This window comes from Pelodiscus sinensis, chromosome 10 (assembly GCF_052426305.1).
Source record: "Pelodiscus sinensis isolate ZL-2025 chromosome 10, ASM5242630v1, whole genome shotgun sequence".
Taxonomy (NCBI): domain Eukaryota; kingdom Metazoa; phylum Chordata; order Testudines; family Trionychidae; genus Pelodiscus; species Pelodiscus sinensis.
In genome coordinates, this window is record NC_143061.1 from 28,993,447 (window position 1) to 29,016,065 (window position 22,619).

Consider the following 22,619-nt stretch of genomic DNA (forward strand, 5'->3'; position numbering starts at 1 on the left):
GTACAAAAGTCCGAGCACAACCTCTAAAACCACCGCAGAACCTGAGTATTTCTGTGAAATGCTGGGCCTAGCCTCACAGATTTGGACATATGCATGGAGCAGAAGCCCCTCAATGTTACTCCTCAAGGTCCTTTACACACTGGCTGGTTTTGCTGCCACTGGTTCCCATGCCCATAACCTGAGCTCTGCGAGCCCTTTCAACAGGGATCCTAGATTGCAAAATAGAAATTAATGCCTCTTAGCTGTGACAACAGAAAATCTGTTGGATACAGAAAACAGTGTAGAGCAGCTGCTATCATGTAACACCATCCTAGTACCTCACCTCAGTGAAATGCCATACAATCTTTATTACTGACAAAATATGTATTGCTCCACTGCACATAAAAAGCCCCATAATAGAGACCCTCCCTATATTCTAACAAAGCAACACACCTTCCCTCAACCCATCTATTGAATTAACCCATAGGTCATGCACACTCTTGACAATCAGAGCATGGTCAGTATTCTCCCCAAGATCTGACTGAAGATTTTACCCCAGTTGACAAAATATTAATCAATAGGGAAGAACTTTAAAAAAAGCATCAGCCACCACATAACTGACAGTTTTGTGATGAATCAATCACTTCCTGATGACAGCTGTACACATATATACTAGCTGCTTGTTCCTTCCTTCCTTAGTACTGATAGAGAAGTAGTGAAAAATAGGCTGAATTAAATAGTTCTCTTCGCTTAATCTCAAGAGTGCTTTTTTTTGGTCACCAAAGATGAGCACTGAAGGACAGTTGCCATGAAATTAACAAATAATCTCACTCCCATTATAAACCCGTGAAGGGGAGTAATCCTAGACCATGGGAAATCAAAATGTATTTTCACTGAAAAAGCAGCAAAGATTAGAACTGTTCAAAGACCTGCCACTAATATGGTGGTATAAATCTTCTGAATTGTGGTCACGTAGAATTATGATTCTAATTTGCTGTGAGGTTCAAAGATATTAGGAATCATGAGTTGGTGGCAAAGATTACCTAGCCAGCACCAAATCTTTGCATCAAAAAGTTGTCAATTTGTTGGTTGTTTTTCAAAAAGAGCTTTTGATCGTTTTTACTGAATAACTTTGACTCGAGCAGAGTCAAGGCCCAAGAACTTTTGGGGTTTTGCAAGACATAAGGGCTGTGTCTACATTGACATCCCTTTCCGGAAAAGGGATGCTAATGAGACACTTCGGAATTGCAAATCCGTGGGGGATTTAAATATCCCCCGCGGCATTTGCATTTACATGGCTGCCGCTTTTTTCCGGCTCGGGGTTTTTGCCGGAGAAAAGTGCCAGTCTAGACGTGATTTTCCGGAAAATAAGCCCTTTTCCGGAGGATCCCTTATTCCTACTTTCAAGGGATCCTCCGGAAAAGGGCTTATTTTCCGGAAAATCACGTCTAGACTGGCGCTTTTCTCCGGCAAAAACCCCGAGCCGGAAAAAAGCGGCAGCCATGTAAATGCAAATGCCGCGGGGGATATTTAAATCCCCCGCGGATTTGCAATTCCGAAGTGTCTCATTAGCATCCCTTTTCCGGAAAGGGATGCCAATGTAGACACAGCCAGGGTGTGTCTAGACTACACGGTTTTGTTGACAAAAGTGGACTTTTGTCAACAAAATTATACCTGCATCTACACTACCACCGAGTTCTGTTGACAGTAAGTCGACAGAACACGGCAGTTTTGTCGACGGTGGTAAACCTCATTGTATAAGGAATAATGCCTTTTGTCGACAGAGTTCTGTTGACAAAAGGCGCTATTGCATCCACACTGTACTTTTTCAAAAGAGAACGTCTAGACTCTCTGTCGAAAAAGAGGTTTACTTTGTCGACAGAACTGGCTGTAGTCTAGATGCTCTTTGTCAATAGTATCTGTCGACAAAAGCCTGTAGTCTAGACACAGGGCTGGCCTTAGGCCGATTCAACCGATTCCCCCGAATTGGGCCCCGCGCCTAAAGGGGCCCCGTGCCCTGAATCCGGAAGTGTGCCGGGTGCCATAGGCGCGAGTTAATATTCAGAGCTGGGGGCCCTGCTCCAGCAATATTTAGAGCTGGGTCTCTCCCCCGACTCTGCCTGGAGTGGTACCCGACCACCTGCCGGCCCCCCCCCGGGCATTCTCCCATTCCACCCCCAGACCGTCCTCCTCGGCCCTGGACTGTCCCTGTCATGCGCTGCTCTCGGTGAGGCTCCCCCTCGTCGGCTGCTGTTGCCATGCGCAGCTTTTCCATGAGCGGGGATACGCCCGGCCATGACATGACATCATGACCTGGGACTTTAAGTGTCTTGGCGCTGCATTGCGGGGCGTGGCCTGGCTCCGGGTTCGGAGTCCGGGGCCTAAGCGCAGACTCCGGTCCCGCAAAGTGGAAGGCAGAAGGTAGAGGAAGGGGTAGGGGAAGGGGAAAACTAGGGGGAAGGGGTGGGAGAGGAAGGGGCTTGTGCGGAGGGGGGGGGAAGAGGAAGAGGAAGGGGCTTGTGGGGAGGGGGAGAGAAATGCCAGGGGGCCAAGTGCAGACAATGAGGAAAAGGGCAGGAGGGGAGATGTCAGTGGGGGGGGGGGGGAGAGGGTGATGCTGGGAGAACAGAGGGTAAGGGCATTGAGGGTTAGAGGGGGAGGGGAAGTTGCTGCGAGAAGGCTTGACAGAAGAGGTGGGCATGAGAAAGGTGGAGATGGAGCAAGTCATGTGTGAGGGCATGGGGGCAGGAGGGAAACGGGGGCAGAGAGTGGTGAGGGGGTGGGCATCAGGGAAAAAGAGGGCAAAGGGGGTGGGGGCAGGGGCAGTAAGGGAAGGGGGAGGCACCAGGAGGGTGCAGGGCTAAGGGAAGTTGCAGGTGTCAGGGGATTCTGGGGGTGAATCAGAAGGGAAGATACCTGCAGGGGAGGGACCAGCACCAGAGGAGAGAGGCAGGGCAGGTGTGTAGAGGGAGGTGTTAGGAGAGGGGTAGCTCACATGATCAGAGTGGGGCTACTGGAGGTGTGGGCACAGGGGGGAGAGAAGGGCTGGTGGAGGGGGGGCAGGTCTCAGGAAGGCTGAGAGCAGTGAGAAGGGCAGGAGTCAGGACAGCAGAGGAGGGTGAGGAGTTGGGGGGCAGCAGGCACCAGGAGAGCTGATGGAGCAAGGAGAGGAGACATGGCAGCAGAAAGAAAAGGTAGAGGTTTATAAAGTATTTATTAATAACTTGGGTGCTACAGTGGCACATCCAAACAAGCCACATGAACTCAGTACAGATACACCACACAAAATCCATTCTGCTCATGGGAGGAAACTCTTAGACTATGTCTACACTGGCGGCTTCTTGAGCAAGAAAGCTCCAATGGCCATTTTAGCCATAGAGGTTTCTTGCACAAGAAATCCCTGCCGAGCATCCACACTGCCCTCTTGCGCAAGAAAGCTTACACTTGTTAGAAAAGAGCATAGCTCTTGCCCAAGATACCCTCTCTTATCAAGCCATACCGTAAATTTCCTTGAGCAAGAGCAGATGGGCAGTGTGGCTGCTCTGTGGGTTCTTGCGCAAGAACGCCTATACTTGCCCAAGAAGCCGCGAGTGTAGACATAGCCTTAGAGGGAACACTTCCCCCAGCCTCTCTGCCCCCTTTCACACACATTGGGTTAATGCAATTGCAGGATAGTTGCATGAGGGTGGCTTGGTGGGGGCCAAACTAATCCCTATTGGTAGGAGGATGGTGGGAAAAGTCCTTCAAGAGGGGTGACATGACACCTTTTACTTCTGGTCATGTGTCCTTCTTGCCCAGAGCGTGTTGCCTCCAGAGGCTTGGTAGCAGGGGTCAGGGCATGGTTAATGTGGGTCAGGGGGTGTGGCTAATGGGGGTCGGGGCATGGTTAACGGGGCTAGAGGGTGTGGCTAATGGGGCACCACCAAAAATTATACAAATCTGCTGCCCCTGCCAGCCCCGAAGGAGGAGTGCGTCGGCTGCCTGCACCACAGGAGGTGTGAGTTCAGTGCAGGGTTTTCCTGTGCCACAGGGAGGGTGTGTGTGGCATGTGTGCTGTTTCTTTTTTAAATTTTATTTTTTGCTTAACCAAAATTGCTGCCGGGCCCTGTCGAAATTGTTCAAATTGGGCCCAGCACTTCCTAAAGCCGGCTCTGTCTAGAGGTACCCATAGTCTGCTTTGAATACTTCTGCTGATTAGGACCCTGGTCCCATTGAAAGTTGATTATACAATACTCTAGATTATTTTTGTTTAATGTAGCAAAATTAAGGTTAAAATTGGATCTTGCTTCTGACACTTTCAATACCATTACTTTGTAAACAAGCAAATTGTATTAGGTAGACATGCACTCCCAGTTTTGCCCTCAGCTGAAACCACAATTCCCCTCTGCTGTCAATGGTGTTGTATAAATGTGGCCGAGGAACAGAAACTGGTCTTAAGTCTGCTTTTCTGGGGAGGATACTATTTCAGTTATAAGTAGTCACTTGAAAGGAAAGGGACATTGATTTGCATCAGTCTTTTATTTATTTATTGAAATATCTAATGTACCAAAAACCAGAAAATGAAAGTACAGATACACATTAACTTTTCAAAACAGACAACCTATTCATTTGTGGAATGAGTGGTCTTTCTGTTTTGATAAGGGTCCATACCAACTGAGATGGTAAAGGACTTTTGAGCTAAATAATTTTCACAGTATACAAAGCAGTTCACAAGAATTTTATTTCAGTAAAGATGCCGACCCATCCTACAGGTTGCTTGCACTGGTAAGACTTTGTAGTGTGAAAGTCAGAATTAGATCGTATCATCAATAATTTGTATTTTCCACATTAACTGTTATGATAAGTTTAATTACCTGTGCTGTCAGAGTTCTAAAGTGCTTGCTGAGTGTTGAATCTTCTATTGAATGCAAGTCTGATTATGATACCATACAGTACAATTATATTATGGCAAATGAAAAGATGAGTTAATACAGAATTTGAGAACAAAATTCCCATGTATTTTGAAATGCCCTGGATGATTCACATTCAAAATGTGTGCGTCTAATTCCAAAAAACTATCATATGGAATAACTCTTAACCAATAATAAATTTATCTGAATCTTTTCTTTTACTCTATGAGCAAATATACCACATACCTGAAAAAAATGTTAAAATAGTTTTCTTTATAATACATTTAATGTATAACTTGTGCTTTTGCAACACATTTATAAATGCAGTATGTATTACACAATCAAAACTATCTCTCAACATTCAAATCAAAATAAAATATTTAAGTACTTACCATACAAAATAAATACATCTATTAGAGGAAGAACTCATTTAGAGCAAGTTCAATAGATGCAAGGCCCAGAGAGAGCACAGTAAAAACAGCAAAAGGGATTTTTTTTCCAGGGTGGGGAGAGGAGGGACTTTGTACCCTGGCACAAGCTTCCAAAGGGCAAAAACTGGAAGGAGACTTTTATTAAATCTAGCACATGAGATCCAGTTCACATTGAAATCAATGGAAAGATTCCCATCAGAGTGCAGCAGGCCTTGCTTCAGGCCCTAAATGATTTAGAGCAAAATCTGTTGTGACTATTCAGGCCTTTGTTACTACATTTTGTACCCTCACAAGGTTCACTGCCAGTGAACTTTGCACTAAAAAGAAAATGTGAAGCACGGCTACTTCTAGTAGGTTTATTAATGTTACATTGTGGCTTTTATATATAAACCTTCGGAAGCTCTAATACAAGCAAGAAACCCACTTCAGCACCTTCTTTCCACAATGAAAGCGAGAGAAAATTGGGTACTTTTAAACAAATAACTTTATAAAGTGCTTAATAAAATTACAAACAATCAAAATTAATGATTTAAATCAATGCTCATTTTACTGTTGAACTAAAGAGAGTACTTTAAATAAACAAATCAATCTTTATGCCAAAATTGGAAGTGCCTTTCAAATCAGTAGTTTGGTCCAGTGAAGTTCTTAAAAAAAGAAAAATGTTTCCCACAAATAAATAAATCCAACATTTTCATCCTATTTTAAAGTAACAGTACCTAAAAAGCACCAAATTCATTGCAACGACTCTTTTCTTCAAATAGGCCCACAAATCCATACATTTAAATCCAGTTAAATGCAAAAAAAAAAAGCCTCTTTCACTTCGTTACATATTCACATCAATTGCAACACAAAAATACGTATTGAAAAAAATTAAAGAAAAAAATTAAAAATTTGCTTCCTAGCAATAACTAGTGCATTGAATTTTGAGTTTTCTTCAGTGCAAACATAACACATTTCGATCCCACCTTCCAGAGTCAGAAGTGTGAAGAGTGTCCGTATTGGCTCACTCCTTGTTGTGGCTGGTTACCTAAATAACAAAAAACAAAAACAAAAAAGCAAAGTGTTTGTGTGTGTTGTGCGCTATACACTTTAAAAAATTCATTTATAATTTTGTATTTCAAATCACCATAGTAAACAATAAGCAAGGCTCAGAGCATTTCAGTCACAAAATTAGTTTCTCTCAGTGCTGAACAGTTGCAAATTAAGGACCCAATTCTGCACATCCACACAAACAAAATTCCAAGAGAGCTTTGCCTGCCCAAAGATTGCAAGATGGGCCCTTAAAAATGACCTTTCAGATAACAATTGCATGCAAACAAATGGGCCTGAGCTGATAAAGTAAAAAGCAACTATTTTGTAACACTTGTCTTCCTTTCTACTCTCATCAATTTCTGCGGTATTTAATCTTTCATTAAAAAAGGAGGGACTCCTCACTTGTATTTCCTTGATCCACATGTGGATCATGCTTCCCCTCTCTCGCTTTCCTTCTCAGTGCTTCCAGGAAAAAATCCTACACTCTTTTACCACACCATGCACATGGGCAGGATGAGTGCAGACACACACAACCTCCTCCCCATGGAGATTTGAGAGGAAAGATAATGTAGTCTCACATCCTATTAACTTCATTCTGTGCCACCTCCATGGTGGAGATCCACCTGCCTTTAAGCCGGCAAAGGTTATCTTACAGCAGTTTGGCTTTAGTGGAGTCATGGACAATGGGAACACAAATCCAAGACAGGCCTTGATGTGCACACAGTGATGATTGTTTTGAATAATTAAGTAAATGTGTCAATACAATGTCTGAAACATGACCAAAAATGAGTGCAAGAAAAACAAGAAACAAAATGTAATGCAATGGTGTCCCTGATTTACCCTGGCAATTGAAAATAGGACATGAAAGGGGAAAACAACATTGACGGAACTCAGATGGCACACAATTAGGTTCCAATCCTGCAAACGACTCAGTTTGGACTTCTGTGTTTCCATGCAGACCTATGGGAATCAATGGTTGTGCTGGTACTGAGTCATGTGCAGAGTCTGATCTTCAGGATTTGCAGTTACCTTGTTCTCACAACTGTCCTTTTACTAGGGACCAGAACTGAAGGTGTCAATGACTGACATTTTCTTGTTTCAAATATGCAAAAGAAACTGCAGAGAAATAAATGTCTTTTATAGACGGGTATACTTACTAGAGAGCTGTTTTTGGAGTTGTCTGACTAAAGCAGCCGTCTGCTGTTGCTGCTGTGTCTGCTGCAAACCTTGTCTTGGAAACTGCAACGGTAACAACAGAGAAGATGATAAATGCTTATACGATTCAGAATGATGCATTGATGTCTTATCAAAGAAGCATGGTATAGACCTTCCTCAAAACACAGAGAAAGCAGACACTAAAATTTTTATATACATATAAACAAAGGACTAGCATGCTGAATTTAACGTATCATGGTATACATCGGTATTAATGAACTGGGGACAAAGGAAATCCTTCTTAGATTTCCTGCTTCACCAACCCCTGACCCGAGTAGTAAGCAGTTTGTTATAAACATCAGGACTGAACATGTACAATAGCCTGAATAAACCTCCCAAACTGCTATCATACTGGCTCTCCAGGGAACTGCACCTCCTGTTGTTACTGTAGACACTGGGGGAGGAGAAGAATGCACCAGCAACTCTTTCAGATGCTCTCCACTTTCTCCTCCATCTTCTCTTTAGTTTTCAGTTAAGTCTCCAAATCTCTGGTGTCCCCCTGCCAGAGCCCTACACAGATACAAAATTGGTATCCACATCTGCAAAAATAAGCCATGGATAGCAGTGAATGTGCAGGGCTCTACCCACTGCTGTCATTGGTATGCTTACATTGCAGCTGGGAGCTTACTTCCCTAGAGGTGTTTAAGTCTCGGCTCGACAAAGCCCCGGCCAGGTTGATTTAGTTGGGATTGGTCCTGCCTAGAGCAGGGGGCTCTATGTCTCTGTGATTCTATGTATACATGCTACAGGTTGGATCTCTATAGACCAGGCTTCCCATGTCCCACAACATCCATTGTCCGGCATCTCTAGGTGTTCCCTGGTTGAAACACTCAAAAGGGGAAAGCTGGGAGCCCTGAGCTCACATTTCCTCCCCAACCCTTCCAGAGCTTCTGGAGCCCTGCAAACTAGCTCATTTGCAATGCTCCAGCCCAGGGAGGGAGCGACAGGAGCAGGGACAGTGAGGATGCACAGGGGAAAGCAGCAGGGTGGCTGTGGAGTCCCATCTCCAGCAGCCAGGAGTGCAGCCTTGAAGCTGTGGGGTTCAGTACACTCCCACGGGGCTGTGCTTCTCATCCCTGGCCACAGGGTTCCACAGCCTGCCCCACCTTTCCCCCGAGCATACCCCCCTTTGGTCAATGCTGGCCATTCTGCTGCCACTGGAGCAGAGCCAGAGGCAGTAGAGAGGCTAGCACTGACCTCACTTGGTCCAGCAAATTCCGTTTTGGTCAAGTCCTGAACATGCTGGATAGGGAGATACAAACTTGTAGTTCGTTTGAGCTAGTTAGCTTAAAATAGCAGTCTAGGCAAGAACAAGTTCCCAAGTACAAATCCACTGGAAACCTTGGAACATATTTAGGCAGCTAGCCACTCATGCTACTCCCAGCTACTGGAATCATAAAATCCTAGGGCTGGAAGAGACCTCAGGAGGTCATTGAGTTCAGACCACTGCCCAAGGCAGGACCAATCCCAACTAAATCAACCCAGCCAGGGCTTTGTCAAGCCGAGACTTAAACACCTCTAGAGATGGAGATTCCACCACCTCCTTGGGTAACCCATTCCAGTGCTTCACCACCCCCCTAGGTTTTTTATTAGGGTTTTTCCTAATATCCAACCTAGACCTCCCCCACTGTAACTTGAGACCATTGCTCCTTGTTCTGCCATCCATCACTACTCTGCCTTTTTAAACATGATATGTTAAGCAGAACTATTGCTTGTCTGGCTGCCCACGCTGGGAAGTGCGCTCCCAGCTGCAGTGTAGATGCTTGGAGGCACTGCCAACCCAGTACCAGAGACTCTGAACATGCACAGAAAATAGCAGGCAAGGAGGGAAGATTCTATGTAACAAAGAAAAATGTAGCAGTGACGTTCTGGAGTTTATATTGACCCAGCTGTCACCAAATCTATTGTTGCTGAAAGAGACAGAACGTGAATTTGGGAGCATTATACATACATTTGTTTTCCACAAATTCTGGAAGTCAAAACTGCTCATTTTGTCCGATCACATCCTAGGAAGAAGCAAATGCTGCTTTTCAGTTTCTCTAAGTACTAATTGTAAACAGAAAAGAAAACCTCCATACTTCTTGAAAATCACATATGCAACTGACAACAAAATCAACTCAAAGGAGACACTTCTGAAGATAGATGACGACAGAAATTTTGGTAATATATAATGAAGACACACAGAACAAAGAGTGGTGAGGGCTATAAAGAAATACGTGCTTTCCTCCATCCCTGGAACCTTCTACATTTCATGTTGGCTTATAGGATATTACAGGTGCACCCCGGCAGAGACAAGGCATAGATTCAGTCTTCTTTTGCAGACCATCCCTCATTCCTATCTTTGAAGTGGCTGGCATTCATCCAGGAAAGTAAGTGATTTTACTGCATGTCCTGTTCAAAGCTGATATGATCAAAACCAACAGAGCTTTTTATCATTTGTAAGTAACTACAGGTTGGACCTCCCTTGGCTGACACCCTTAGGAATTGACCCACTTCAAATGAGGGATTTTGCCAGACCAGGGAAGGTCAATGCCAGCCCCTCTGCTGCCAGCCTCTGGGCTTTCCCAGGGAGCCACCAGCCTCCAGCTGCTGGATTCCCCCCTGCTCCTAGCTGCTAGTTCCCTACTCCCAGGCTCTCTCAGAGACACCAACCCTGCATCCAGCCCTGGCCCATGGGCTCTACTGACAGCTCTGGATGGGCTCCCTGCACCTGGCTCCAGTCCCAGCCCAGCTGCATTCTCAACCTGCCAGCCCAGCTCTGCCCAACCTCCAGTAATGTCTCTGTCTAGTTGCTTTTGTTGCCAGTTGTTTATGTGATTTTCTGTAATTCAGAAGGTTTTCTTTTCTATTTACAATTAACATGTAGAGAAACTGAAAAGAAACATTTGCTTCTCCCTAGGATGTGATAGGAGAGCATGTTTTCAGCTGACAGCCCCCTGGCTGCGGGCCCAGCTGCGCACTCGACCTCCAGCTGCTGGTTAGCTCCACTGGATCTGGCCTGGCCAGACTCCCAGCTGCTGGCCTCCTGGCCACCGGACTCTCAGCTGGCTCCCACTACCAGCCACCAGGGCTTACTGGTCCAGCAACATCCCTGGTCCTGCCAGACCAAACTAGTGTGTCTTGAACCAGAAAAGTTCAACCTGTATTATGTTTTGACTAAGTGTAATCACTATCAAAACTGATACTGGTGGGGGAGGGAGAATGATTTTTTACCCCACTATGACAAAATTAAAGATAAGCACAAAATGGCCTGAGCCCCTAGGGTTCTGCATACCACTTGCTTGTCAGTGTCTGTGTCCTCATTCCCTTTGACTTCAGTGGGAAGTGAGGATGCCCAGCACTTTTCAGAATCAGACCAGCTCTGCCCATATGAAATAAAACAACAACAAGGAGCCCAATTCTGATCTCATTTATGCCAAGGAGAATCGGGTGCAAGTCCTTTCAAGTAAGCGGAATTACATCAATGGATCACTGGCCAGTGATAAATCTTAAGGGCTAAATTCTGCTCTCCATTACTTCAATGGTCTTTCATTGACTGGAGTGACATTACTCTATGAATATTGGCATGAAATCAGAATTTGGCCATAAATTCGCTATTCCAACAACATTCATTACTTCCCTAGCAATTCTACCCAGGAGTCTGGGGCCGTGTTAACACAGTGGGACTAGCACCACTTTATTTTCTAAGCTTGTGGCTGCCATTCTAAGAAAATTATTCTCTGTTAAGAGCTTTTATCTGTAGGTAGCTGATGATAAATAGATCTTCCACGTGTGCGGCTGAATTAGAACAAGAATAACATGTGCTCCGAACTCCAGATGTTCCTTATACAAGCTTATAGCAACTTGAGTAGGTAAATAATTACAGAATAGGAAAAAAATGAGTAAATACACATCATGTATCTGGTTTGGTCAACACAGACATTTGACTTCAAAAGGTTTTTCTTATTAGTTTCAATTGGTAAAACTGAATTTTATTCTTACATGTTAGAATAAGAGGTTACTATGGCACATGAATTTTAAAGAATTACAATTACACTGTTTGCATTATGTTAAATCTCTTTTTAAAAGTGATGCTTCTCTTTCAGTTTTTTCAAAGACTAAGGACCCAAATCTGTAACCCCTTAATCACATAAGGAGACATTACAACAAAACCATGAATATTCACTGTATATCTGGAAGGTGTATTTCTATCTTAATTCTTTCATTATGGCATTATTGTCAGGGTTTATTATAAATTGCTACATTTTAGACATAAGAACAAGAAAAAACCTAGGATACTGGCAGAAAAGAGAATCATAATTCAGAAATCACTTTAAAAGACATTTATCACTGGGTATAATATACAGCGTAATAGACTTGGTCTATCCGTAAATCCCTGGATTAAACTCTGTTCTCAATTATACTGCTATAAATCCAGAGAATGTCTCCTGAATTACACCAGTGTGACTGAACCAGAATTTGGCTGATTGCTCTTTAACAGCTCAGTTCTACAAAGCTAAGCACGATGAAGATGATGTTACACAGCAATTAAGCACATCTGCTAAGTACTATGCATGTACTTAAGTGCAGTGTAGGAGCAGGGAAAGAATGCTCATCTTATTGCAGGATTGAGACACAAAGTAATTGAAGAGACACAACAGGAAGGGCCAAAGTAGACCTCAGTATTTATTTTAGAGGGGTAAAAGTATCTTCAGGCAGAGTTTAAGTGTTTTTTTGTTTTTTTAAAAGATCACTGCCCAGATTCCAACAACAAAACATGTTAAAGGATTCCATCATATTTTCCCCCTGGATTTGCAAGTATCCTTGATATTTAATTTAACACATCGGCCATCACTGTCCACCTTCAAGATTACAAAAATGAAAGTTCATTGCCCAGTTCATCAGGAAGATTTCCCAATAATGAACTAATTTCCCACGAGGATGGTGATTTTTTTTTAAAAATGTTTCTCAAATGCAAAGTGTCATATAATAAAGATGAACAATCTCAGCCCTGCCAGATCCCTGTCAGCCCATACAGGGTGATTTCTTTACATTATATTTTCTAGTGTATGTCAATCTAACTTTAGATACCCAAAAGCAATGAGGCTTCAAAAGCTTTCTACAAACTTTGGTTTGGGACCCCCAAAAGCGGGGAGGGGGGAGCAAGATCCAGCTCAAAAGGCAGATCCAAACTTTCAATCCTTTGACCCTCAAGCAGGGAGAAGCTCCAAGCTACCTAAAGTAGCTGGCTGCTCCATGTAGTCTCTGTGCTCTCTGCTGGGGTGTGGGTTTGTGCGCTGTCCCCTTCAACTCCTCTGGTGCATGGCACAAAAAGGCACATGGAGCAGCCAGCCACTTTGAGCTATGTGGGGCTATGGCAGTCAGGAAGCTTGTTTCAGGGTTCCACTGGGCTGGGAGTTACCTAGGTAAGCACATCCCAGCCAGAGCCTGCTTCTGGCACCACAATTCCCTCCCAGACCCTGCACCACCGGCCCCCCCCCCCCAGGGGCCCCAGGCCAGAATACTCTCTTGCTCCCATACCCCTCTCCCAGTTCCTTCACTTCAATCCTCTGCCCCAGGTCAAAACCTCCTCTTCACCCAAACTTCTTCTCAGACCCCACACTCCTGCACCCTAATCCCTTACCCCAACCTCTCTTCTGCACCCCACCTCTGTCTCAGATGCTGCATCTCCTCCATAGAAAAGCGTGGCTCTTGGCCACTTACCAAAATCTTGGAGTGTCTCCCCATCAAGAATTATTGTTCACCCTTGCCCAAGAGGGTCAAAGAATAGTTTAATGGACACCTAGGCCTTATAAAAGGCCAGAGATAGCAGTCTGGGAATGGAACCACAGACAGGGAGTGTGCAAGCTTGAATGGAAAATCCTGAGTCAGGGTCTACAGGAAGCTGGATATTTCACAGGAACCAACCTGGGTGCCTACTGCTCTATACAGAGCAGGAAAGGATGCAAGGGAGAGTCCAGAAGGGGTTGAGAACAGTATTCCAGTGGAACCAGCCAGGGCGCTGAGAGCTCTATCCCGGAGACAGAAACACTCACACAGATAGCACTGAAAGATGCTCATTACAGGGCAGGCTGAAGAAAACCCCCAAAGAACAGAAGAATCTTGTGGTTGTTGGGACTTTTACTAGGCCAGAGGAGGTTATGTTTGTTGTGACTTGACCAGAGGTCTAAACCACATCTCCAGCACAGACCTTCGTAGGGAGACCCAAGAAGAAAGAAAGGAGGCAGGGAGCACTGGCAGTGCCATGGTTGGCCTGCAAGTGGTACTACAGAAAAACCAGAGCCCATGATGCTCCCCCGATACCTTACTAGGGCTGCCATTACTGATGTGCATGTAGTATACATACCTTAAACGTTTAGAAATTGACACATTCTAATAACTGAGCCTAACCTGGAAAAATCAGTAACATTCTAGCCAATCTGCAAAAACATTTTTTAAATGCGAGAGACAAACCAGAGGAAGCGAAGCTGATAAAGCATGGACCCCCACATCATCAAACAGCTGGAAGGCATAGTTCAGTGTAAAAAAAACCAAACAAACAAAAAAAAAAAAACAACCAACCAAACCAAAAAACCTACAAAAAAGATCTTGTGCATTGAAGGCCCTGGTGATACTAGACTGAATTCAGCCATGGTTCCAGACCAGTTTTGATTCTGGCTTACTTCAGCCATGTTGAATCTGGGGCAAGGAGCAATTCCCACCCTGGCTTTCTTTTAGTTTCAGCCTCAGTTCTCTTCCCGGGTGACATTAAACCTGCCAGTAGGCTTATTAATATGTTCTTTCCTCATTGATACGCTGGCCCTGCTATGTTGCACCACCTTATGTGATTCTGCCTCTACAATGATTAATCCTTTCTCTGCCAAACTCAAGGCCCTGTCACAGCTTATTTAGCTCAAAGACCAACCAATAAAAGGCATTTCTACAGACTTACTATGTGTTCAAGTCCTAAAAAAGAAGAAGTGCTACAACACACCTCCAGCACTATGCCTTTGCTCTGTTTGAGTACGTCTACACTTGCACCCTAGTTCGAACTAGGGATGCAAATGTAGGCGACCGAAATTGCTAATGAAGCAGGGATTTACTCCACTGAACAGCTGTTTCAAAAAATGAGGCGTAACGTTAGTTTAAACCAAGAGGTTTGGTTCGAACTAACGTGTCCCGGCGCGCACTTTCACTTTCCAAACAGCTGTTCAGCAGAGTAACGCGCCGGCGAGATCATGCTAATGAAATGAGGGATATTTAAATCCCCGCTTCATTAGCAATTTCGGTCGCCTACATTAGCATCCCTAGTTCAAACTAGGGTGCAAGTCTAGACATACCCTGTTGGCGCCGCCCAACAAGCACACAATAACAACATTCCAGAGCTGTCAGCCACAAACCCTCTTTTATACACATTGCAATGTCAGACAACAAGCTTACAAAAGAACCAGAGTGACTATATTTTACACCATTCAACACACATTAGCAATGCATCAGGAAAACAACTTTTATGGGATATACAAGTCCATTTATCTGTACTAGAGACATATGTAGACATTAAGCTATAAACTCAAGTTTTTGATTAAATATGATAGTGGAATTTTTACAATTTAAAATTTGCTACCAGAAGAGCCCATACAAATCAAGTAAATAGAATACAAATGTATTTGTATTGGCAAGGGAAAATATAAAGTGCCTTAGAATCCAAAGTAGATTCTATTGTTCATATGGGATTGTATACCATCAGTCTCAATCATGTATGTTATCCTGTTTCCCTGTAAAAGTTTTTAAACAAAAATCCATGTAAAAATGTAAGGTGATAACCTTTAGCAATACTGAAACATAGCCAGTGAAGTTAACTCTTTATTAGTCAATATCATGAGGAAATTTATAAAACACATAGTACGCATAGAATATATGGTCAACATTCACTCCTGCTGCAGTAAAGGTTAAGTTCAGATACTTCACTCCTTGTAGGCTAATAAATGTGTAATCTCCCTGGAATAGAATGGAAAGATTCACAGTTTTCCAATTATACACCATCCCTTGCCATTATACCAGAGATTGAAATAGTGACATTATAATGTCCAGAATGTAAAGAAGAATTTGAGAGGTTTTAAAAATGTATTGATTATAAATTTTCACTATCTGCATAATAAATTATGTGGCCTTTCAGCAACCTGGTTTTACATGTGGAAGGAAATCAGAGGAAGTTCCAACAACATTTATTAAAAACTAGGGATGTTAGAAAGTGTGTAATCGAATAGTTCTAAAACTGCATCAAATTTTAGCAGTTACATGACTATTCGATAATCTCTGGGGGCTGGTGCCGTCAGCCAGTGCAAGAGCAGTTCCAACTTTCTCAGTATAACTGAACACTGACATCTAGGGGTAACTGGTATTCCAGTCCCAGAACTAGAATTTTGAGAGAGAAATTAAAATACGGAGTTTTAAGCAGATCAGGTGGGGGCAAAAGATCAATACACAAGTCTTTTGCTTCACAACACATGCTCAAATCTGGTCTTTACATTTAAAAGAAAAGATAGCCATTAGGTAACCTGTCTTAGCCACATCATAAAACCCATCACACCATTTGGCAAGGGCCATGGATAGAACTTCAGGGTTATGAGTATCAGCACTGCATGCAATGGCACAGTAGTTAGAGCAAGCTTCCACAACACTTCCTGGCATTGCTCCTAAATTGCTTTACTTTCAGGATTAATAAAATCTACCCCACAAGTACCCTCATACCCACACAAAAATGTCTGCTTACCAAAGGCTGCTGTGGTTGCACTGCTTGGAAACCAAGGGCTGGCTGCTGACCCTGCTGCTGCAACTGAAAGTACATTGCTATGGTAACAATAATAATATGTATACATGTACTATATTATATAAATGATTAATAACAACAGCAGCAGCCTTTTTAGTTGAGAAAGCATATGCTGTTCCAGGGACACATATAATGGAATTTGGCTTTTCACTATTTGTCTTTCTAGGCTATGATTTGTGCACTGCTTTAAGTGTTGGTTGAGGAAGGCGTGTTCCTGACTAATATTTGGGAGCTAGACCTTACTTTTCTCTCCATTTGCACAGACAGAGCCACATCTTAAATGATGAATAATGAATATTTACAATACAGTTTTCATAATATCTATTAAAGAAACATTATTGCAGAAACAGATTTAAAAGCCCATCTGTCTGGTATATTCAGTTGTTAACTATAAGCCCTCATAAGTTTATCCAAATTTGTTAATGGCATTAGAGTGAAAACATGAAAATAATTATATCAGTCACAAAAAACAAAGTATTTTAAATATGTGGTGCTTTTTCCTCTAGGTCAACCCCAGCATGCTGTTTTAGTTTTTAATTGCCAAACTGAGATTTAACTACCAAATGGGGCATATCATCAAATCAGAATATGGAAAATATTGTAGATGTGGGCTTTTTCCACCCAACTTTAATTCTGCCATACACATATTTTCATAATACAATAATAATGTAATAACTGAAAAGTATGTATTTTATGTGTGATAATTATCCAGTAACTTGAGGCAAGAAAGGTTACTGGAGAGGACAAAAAAAGCAACACTTTTGAAAGTAGAGCTTGTCACACATCTTTTGACAAATTAATGTTTTGTTGAAAAATGATGATTGTTCCTTGGGTCCAGGTTGATATTTTTGTTCTAAATGAGAGAGAGAGAGAGAAACTAATTCCAGAATGAATGACTAAGGCCCTAAATCACCAGGGTATTGATTATTCTGAGATGGGTCTCTCAATCTCTCCTGTTGGAGCTCTTTCACTTTGTACGTATGTACAAACAAACTTTACAACATAAACATTCACTGGACTAGGGTTGGTGGGGGGAGGGAGGGGACTGGCTACACAGCATGGCAGCTAAGGCACTCTCCTAGGACACAGGCCATCCAGGTTAATGCACTACCTGATTCAGAGAATAAGGCCCCCAATTCACTTTTCATTGACACAACCAAGTGTCCTACCTGAAGGAGTCGCTGTTGTCGTATTTGCTGTTGTCTCTGTCTCATCTGTTCCTGAGGCAGCTGTACTGAGTTAAGGTTTGGGTGAGAAGCTGGGGTTGGTACAGTGTCGAGTCCCCCTCCGACCAAGGAACTCTGTTGCAAAGGCTGATGAGTCAGTCTGAATGAGAAGAATCTATTTCAGGATAACTATATTTAATGTAAAGACAAAGATCAAATACATCTGAGCGTTAAACTCCCTGGAATAAAATTTGAGCTTTATCTATTTGAAATGCAAGTTTTACAGGAAAGTTGTATTTTTAAGCAAGAATGTTTAGGAAGAAAGTATCCAATAGAAACATCTACAGTGATATTACCTAATAACTGAACTGGATGGTAATATGTTGTTGAAATTAATATATGTATACTAATCAAACTGAAGAGAAGAAATCCAGATTTTCAACTCTTCAGAGTTCAGATGAGCACCCAGCTTCTACACCGCATATAACATTTATTGTAGAACTAGAAAGCAGACACTGCACCAGTCTTATGATTTAGTTCTAGACAAAAACTATGTTAAGATGAACTTGAGGTTGAGAAAAATCCATAATTTGGAATAAGAAACATTACAAGAACAATGTAATTATCCCCGGAACAAGCATTATAAACTCAGGACATTTAGAGTTAAGTTTAGAACAAATACAAACCTGTTCAAGTATGGAAATGCATAGTTAGTGAACCCAAATAATCTTAATAATAATCTTAGTAATCTTTAGCAAAACTCTGCATTAAACACAATTCTGATTAACGCACATTAGACTTTGCAGTCCCAAATGAAACTGATTTTTGAACAAACAAAATACTTTTTAATTTTCTTCCATAATAATATGATGCTGTTCTTAAGCTGAAAGTGATTAAGGTCAAATTTCATAATGTGCCTAAACAGGGGAGTTTTGGTCCGGGAATGTTTTAGAACTGAATTCACAATGAGAAAGAACATCACATGGGATAGGTATAGGTAGCAGGGCAGCGGTCATCGATGGGCAACCTGGGCTAGCTAGTGGGCTGCATGAGTGAACCCCTCCCATTTCAGTGGCCACAAGATTGTTGCAACCAAGATGGTCTCCCAGGAGAGGGTAGTTTTGCTAACTCTACTTGCGTATATAAAATGTCTAGAGTGTGGTGACTGAACCATAGCAGCTCTTTGATTGCATGCAGAGGACGTGCATGGCTCTCATGGTCAATGTTGTGTGCAATCAGCACTCACCTGACTTCACATGCCCTCGCTTAATGTGCATTTGACTTTAGTAATACTGGAAGCGAAAAAAACCTATGTGAGCAGAAGCCAGCGGAATCTGGAAACCTTCCTTGTGAGCCACAGTAAACAAAATGTTTTGTGGGCCTCACATAGAACCCTGATGGGCCGCAAAGTGCCTGTCACTGGCAAAGGTTATTATTCTCCAAGAATGCATCTACACTGCACCGTAGGTCGAAATAAGACCTATGCAAATTGTATATCTTATTTTGAGGTCTACACAGCACTTACTTATTTTGAAATAAACTGCTATTCTGAAACATCCCTTACTCCTTATGGAATGAAGTTTACAGGGATATCAGAATAATGAGCCCGTTATATTTTGATATAATGGGTGTGCTCAAAAGATGCAGAATAGCTATTTGGGGATACTGCCCATATCCCGAAATAGTGCTGCAGTTTAGATGTAGCCCAACAGATAAATCAGTGTTACTCCAGAACATGTGGATAGAATTCAATGTGGGACATGTTCTCAAGATGGTGTTCAAGCACTAGATTTCCATGTAATTATTAATGCTTTTTTATTTGTAAACTGTTTACATAAAACTGGGGTGAATGTCTTCCAACAGTGGTGTAATTTACTAATAAGAAGCAGGTGAGGTAATGACATGCCAAAGTTTACAGTAAAAATTCTAAATACACCCAAATTAGGGGATCTCTCATTGGTTGGACACTGAGGGATACAATTCATTTCCTTAACAGGATAGTTAGTTTTGGAACGTGGCTAAAGTTTAGCCAGTTTTGTAACAAACTCAAGATGATTAATGCTTTGTTGTTAGCAGCCCATTATGTAGTCATCAGAAGTTGGAAATTATCTCTTCCCCAACAGAAGAAAAAGTTGGACACAAACTGGATACTGTTGCTGAGCTGAAAAAATGGATTCTTGACCTTCAAGATAAACATCAGTTACTCTACAGTGTGTGGGCTGGGATTATAATTTTGAACAATGCTGAGGACATTCAAAATGAACTGTGAAGCAGAACAGATTGCAAGCACTTCAGGGCAGTGACTCTTCTGACTCTCCTTGTGCAGCATCTAGCATGAGATCTGAAACTGATCAGGGCCCTGTGGCGCTATTCCAATCAGACTAGGATTTTCAAAGGAGCTAAAGGGAACTGAACATTCAAATCCCAATGAACTTTAGTGAAATGTGTGTGCCTAACTCTCCTGGGCTGTTCTGAAAATCCCAGCAGAAACAGATTGAGAAAATGACTTTTATTGCTCCATTCCTGTGCATAAAAATGGCCTTACACTTTTTTTTTTTTTTTAAGTTGTGGGAATTGGTGGTTACATTTTTTTCCTGCAGGGTTTTTTTCCCCCCATGATTTGAAATACTGTTGTACCTCTCTAATGTGAGAACCTGGTCCAGCAATATCTATGATATATCTGAGAGACCTGACAGAGGGGTCAGTGGTCAGGAGCCAGACCAGAACCAGGCATCAGAATCAGGCCAGAGGACAGGAGTGTAGGGGCTGGGAGCACAGCCAAGTCAGCAGCAGGAGGCCCATAAGCCTGGTAGGAGAGCCCGGGGCAGACAGCTGAGTTGGTGGCTGGGAGAAGATCATCATGTGAACTGGGGCCACTGGAAAAGCCTGGATACCAGCTGCAGAGGGGCCAGCACTGACTTTCCCTGGTTTGGCAAACTCCCTTATTCCGGACCAGTCAAGTCCCAATGGTGCCAGATCAGGAAGGTGCAACTATAGACCAAGTCCTCAGAATCCTCACCCTGCTAGAAAGGTTTTTTGAGTGTCTGGGTGATGGACATGAGGGTAGAACCTGAAATGCAGCTACCTGCCCCACTACTGGGAGCAGAAAGGATACCAATTCGGAGATCATGTAATGATAAAAATTAAGTTTATGGGGAAATTAAAATACAATATTTTAATAGCTACATATTTGTTTCTATAATATATTTAAAGTAATGAGGCTATTATTAATAACTACTACTACTACTGGCACACCTTTGGGCTAGGTGCCACGCTTTTAGGATAACCGCTCCTGTACTCCCCTCACCTCCATGGCATCTCCCTCCCAAGAATGCCCAATCAAATCTAGAGCCTCCAGCCACGACATGCCTTTGAGCGAGGACCTATGCCCCACTCCCTTCTGACCAGGGTTTAAGGTTGCACAACCCCTAGGCCACATACAGCTCTTTCTCAGCAGAATGTTTATTCTTAGGGCAAAGCATCACAAAGAAAACAAAAAACATTAACACTTCCCCTGGGTTTACTGAGCTACCAGAATTCACCCATCTTTCACATGGGGAGCATAGTGGGCCAGCTCCCCTTCCAATCCTTCAAGAATCCCCCTCCAATCCCCCTCCATTGGCTTGCTCAGTTTGTTTAAACTCACCCTTTAAATACCCCACATTCTCTCTTTGTTGCTTTGTCCATGACAAATCCAGCCTGGACCAGCATATGCAAATCCTAGGAGCTAGTGCTTCTCCAAAGTTGTTTACAGTACCACTGGTAGTCACCCCCTACTGGTTTTAGTTCCTACATAAGAGTTGTGGTAACCAGGGCTGTCCCAAGAGGGGCATAGGGCCTAAGGCAACTTCCCCTCCAGAGGCCTAAGCAATGGGCCCCGAGCAACCCCCCACCTCGGGCCCTACCCCTGCCCCTTCCAGAAGCCCACCCCTGCCCCTGACCACCATAAATTTGCGGATTTGCAGAGGCCTGCATGGCAGCAGCAGGGGTTGGCCCCCACACTGTGGTGACAAGAGATGGAGCCTGCTCGGTTCCAACCTGCTGTGCTGCCCTGCCAGCATGCTGCACCCTGCTCCTCCATGGCAGTGGGAGACAGACTGCCATGGGCCAGGGCGCTCTGCTTCCCACTGCCATGGAGAAGCAGAGTGCAGTGGACCAGGAGAGGGTAGCAAGGCAGGGCAAGGCAGAGCAGACCGCTGGGCTGCTCTGGCTCTTGCCACCAAAGTGAGGGGAGAAGATGACCCCTGTGGCTGCCCTGCACCAGGTAATCCTGCAGGTTGGGGCAGCTGCATCCAGGCCCCAAAAGCATGGGGCCTGGAGTGGGCATCCCAAACCATCCAATGGATGGGACGGCTCTGGTAGTAACTCTCTCCAAAGAGTAGGATGCAAATCTGCATACATTTTTCATGAATTTAATAAAATGGTTCTCAGAGACCCTGCCTGGGGTTACAATATCTGTACAAGCACTTAACAGACAGTCCCCGCTCCAGGTGTTCATAGTGCAAAAATACAAATTAAGCATGCAAAGAGAAGCAGCAGAGGAAAAGGAGGGGAAAATTTGCCCAAGGTCACAGCAGGTTAGTGGCAGATCCTGGAACAGGATCCAGGAAGCCTGATTCCCAGTTCAATGCCTTACCAGCTAAGCCATTCTCTCTCATTAACAGAAAAATGGTCATTGACTTCACTGGGAGCTGCATCAGGCCTTGTGCTATTAGGCATATTTTAGAAATATTTTAGTTCCAGGTCAAGAATGAAGTTGGATGGCGCAGTACAATATCTAAAACAGCATATTATGCCAGATTAAAATCAGGGTTAGTCTCTCCAGCCTTGGTTCAGATTACTCATTTTCGTTATGGGAGGACATATATAACTAATAAATAGAAGCAATGTGTTTCATATTGATTTTGAAACTTAACATCTGCACTGTAAAGAAAGCCAATAACTGTTCTATCTTCTGGTCCCCACAGTTAACGTGATCTCAGAGATGCTTTCAACAAAGTGGGGGTAGTTTTTTAAAGTGTCCTTTAAAAAAAACAGGCTTTGAATTATATCGGTCTTTATTACAATTAGGGATAGATAAATGTGTAGAGTCTGAGAT

The 22,619-nt window shown here is 43.2% G+C and overlaps 1 protein-coding gene across 1 annotated transcript in view; it reads right to left on the reverse strand.

Moving 5' to 3' along the window:
* Positions 1 to 22,619, reverse strand: part of MED12L (mediator complex subunit 12L) — a 479,380-nt gene that overhangs the window by 124,558 nt on the left and 332,203 nt on the right. Inside the window, exons 42-45 of the mRNA XM_075937725.2 lie at positions 17,525 to 17,681; positions 16,299 to 16,361; positions 7,489 to 7,570; positions 5,261 to 6,326 (exon numbers count right to left, since the gene is read on the reverse strand). Coding sequence (XP_075793840.2) covers positions 6,274 to 6,326; positions 7,489 to 7,570; positions 16,299 to 16,361; positions 17,525 to 17,681 — 355 coding nt within the window. The 3' untranslated portion in view covers positions 5,261 to 6,273. The remainder of the gene's footprint in view (positions 1 to 5,260; positions 6,327 to 7,488; positions 7,571 to 16,298; positions 16,362 to 17,524; positions 17,682 to 22,619) is intronic.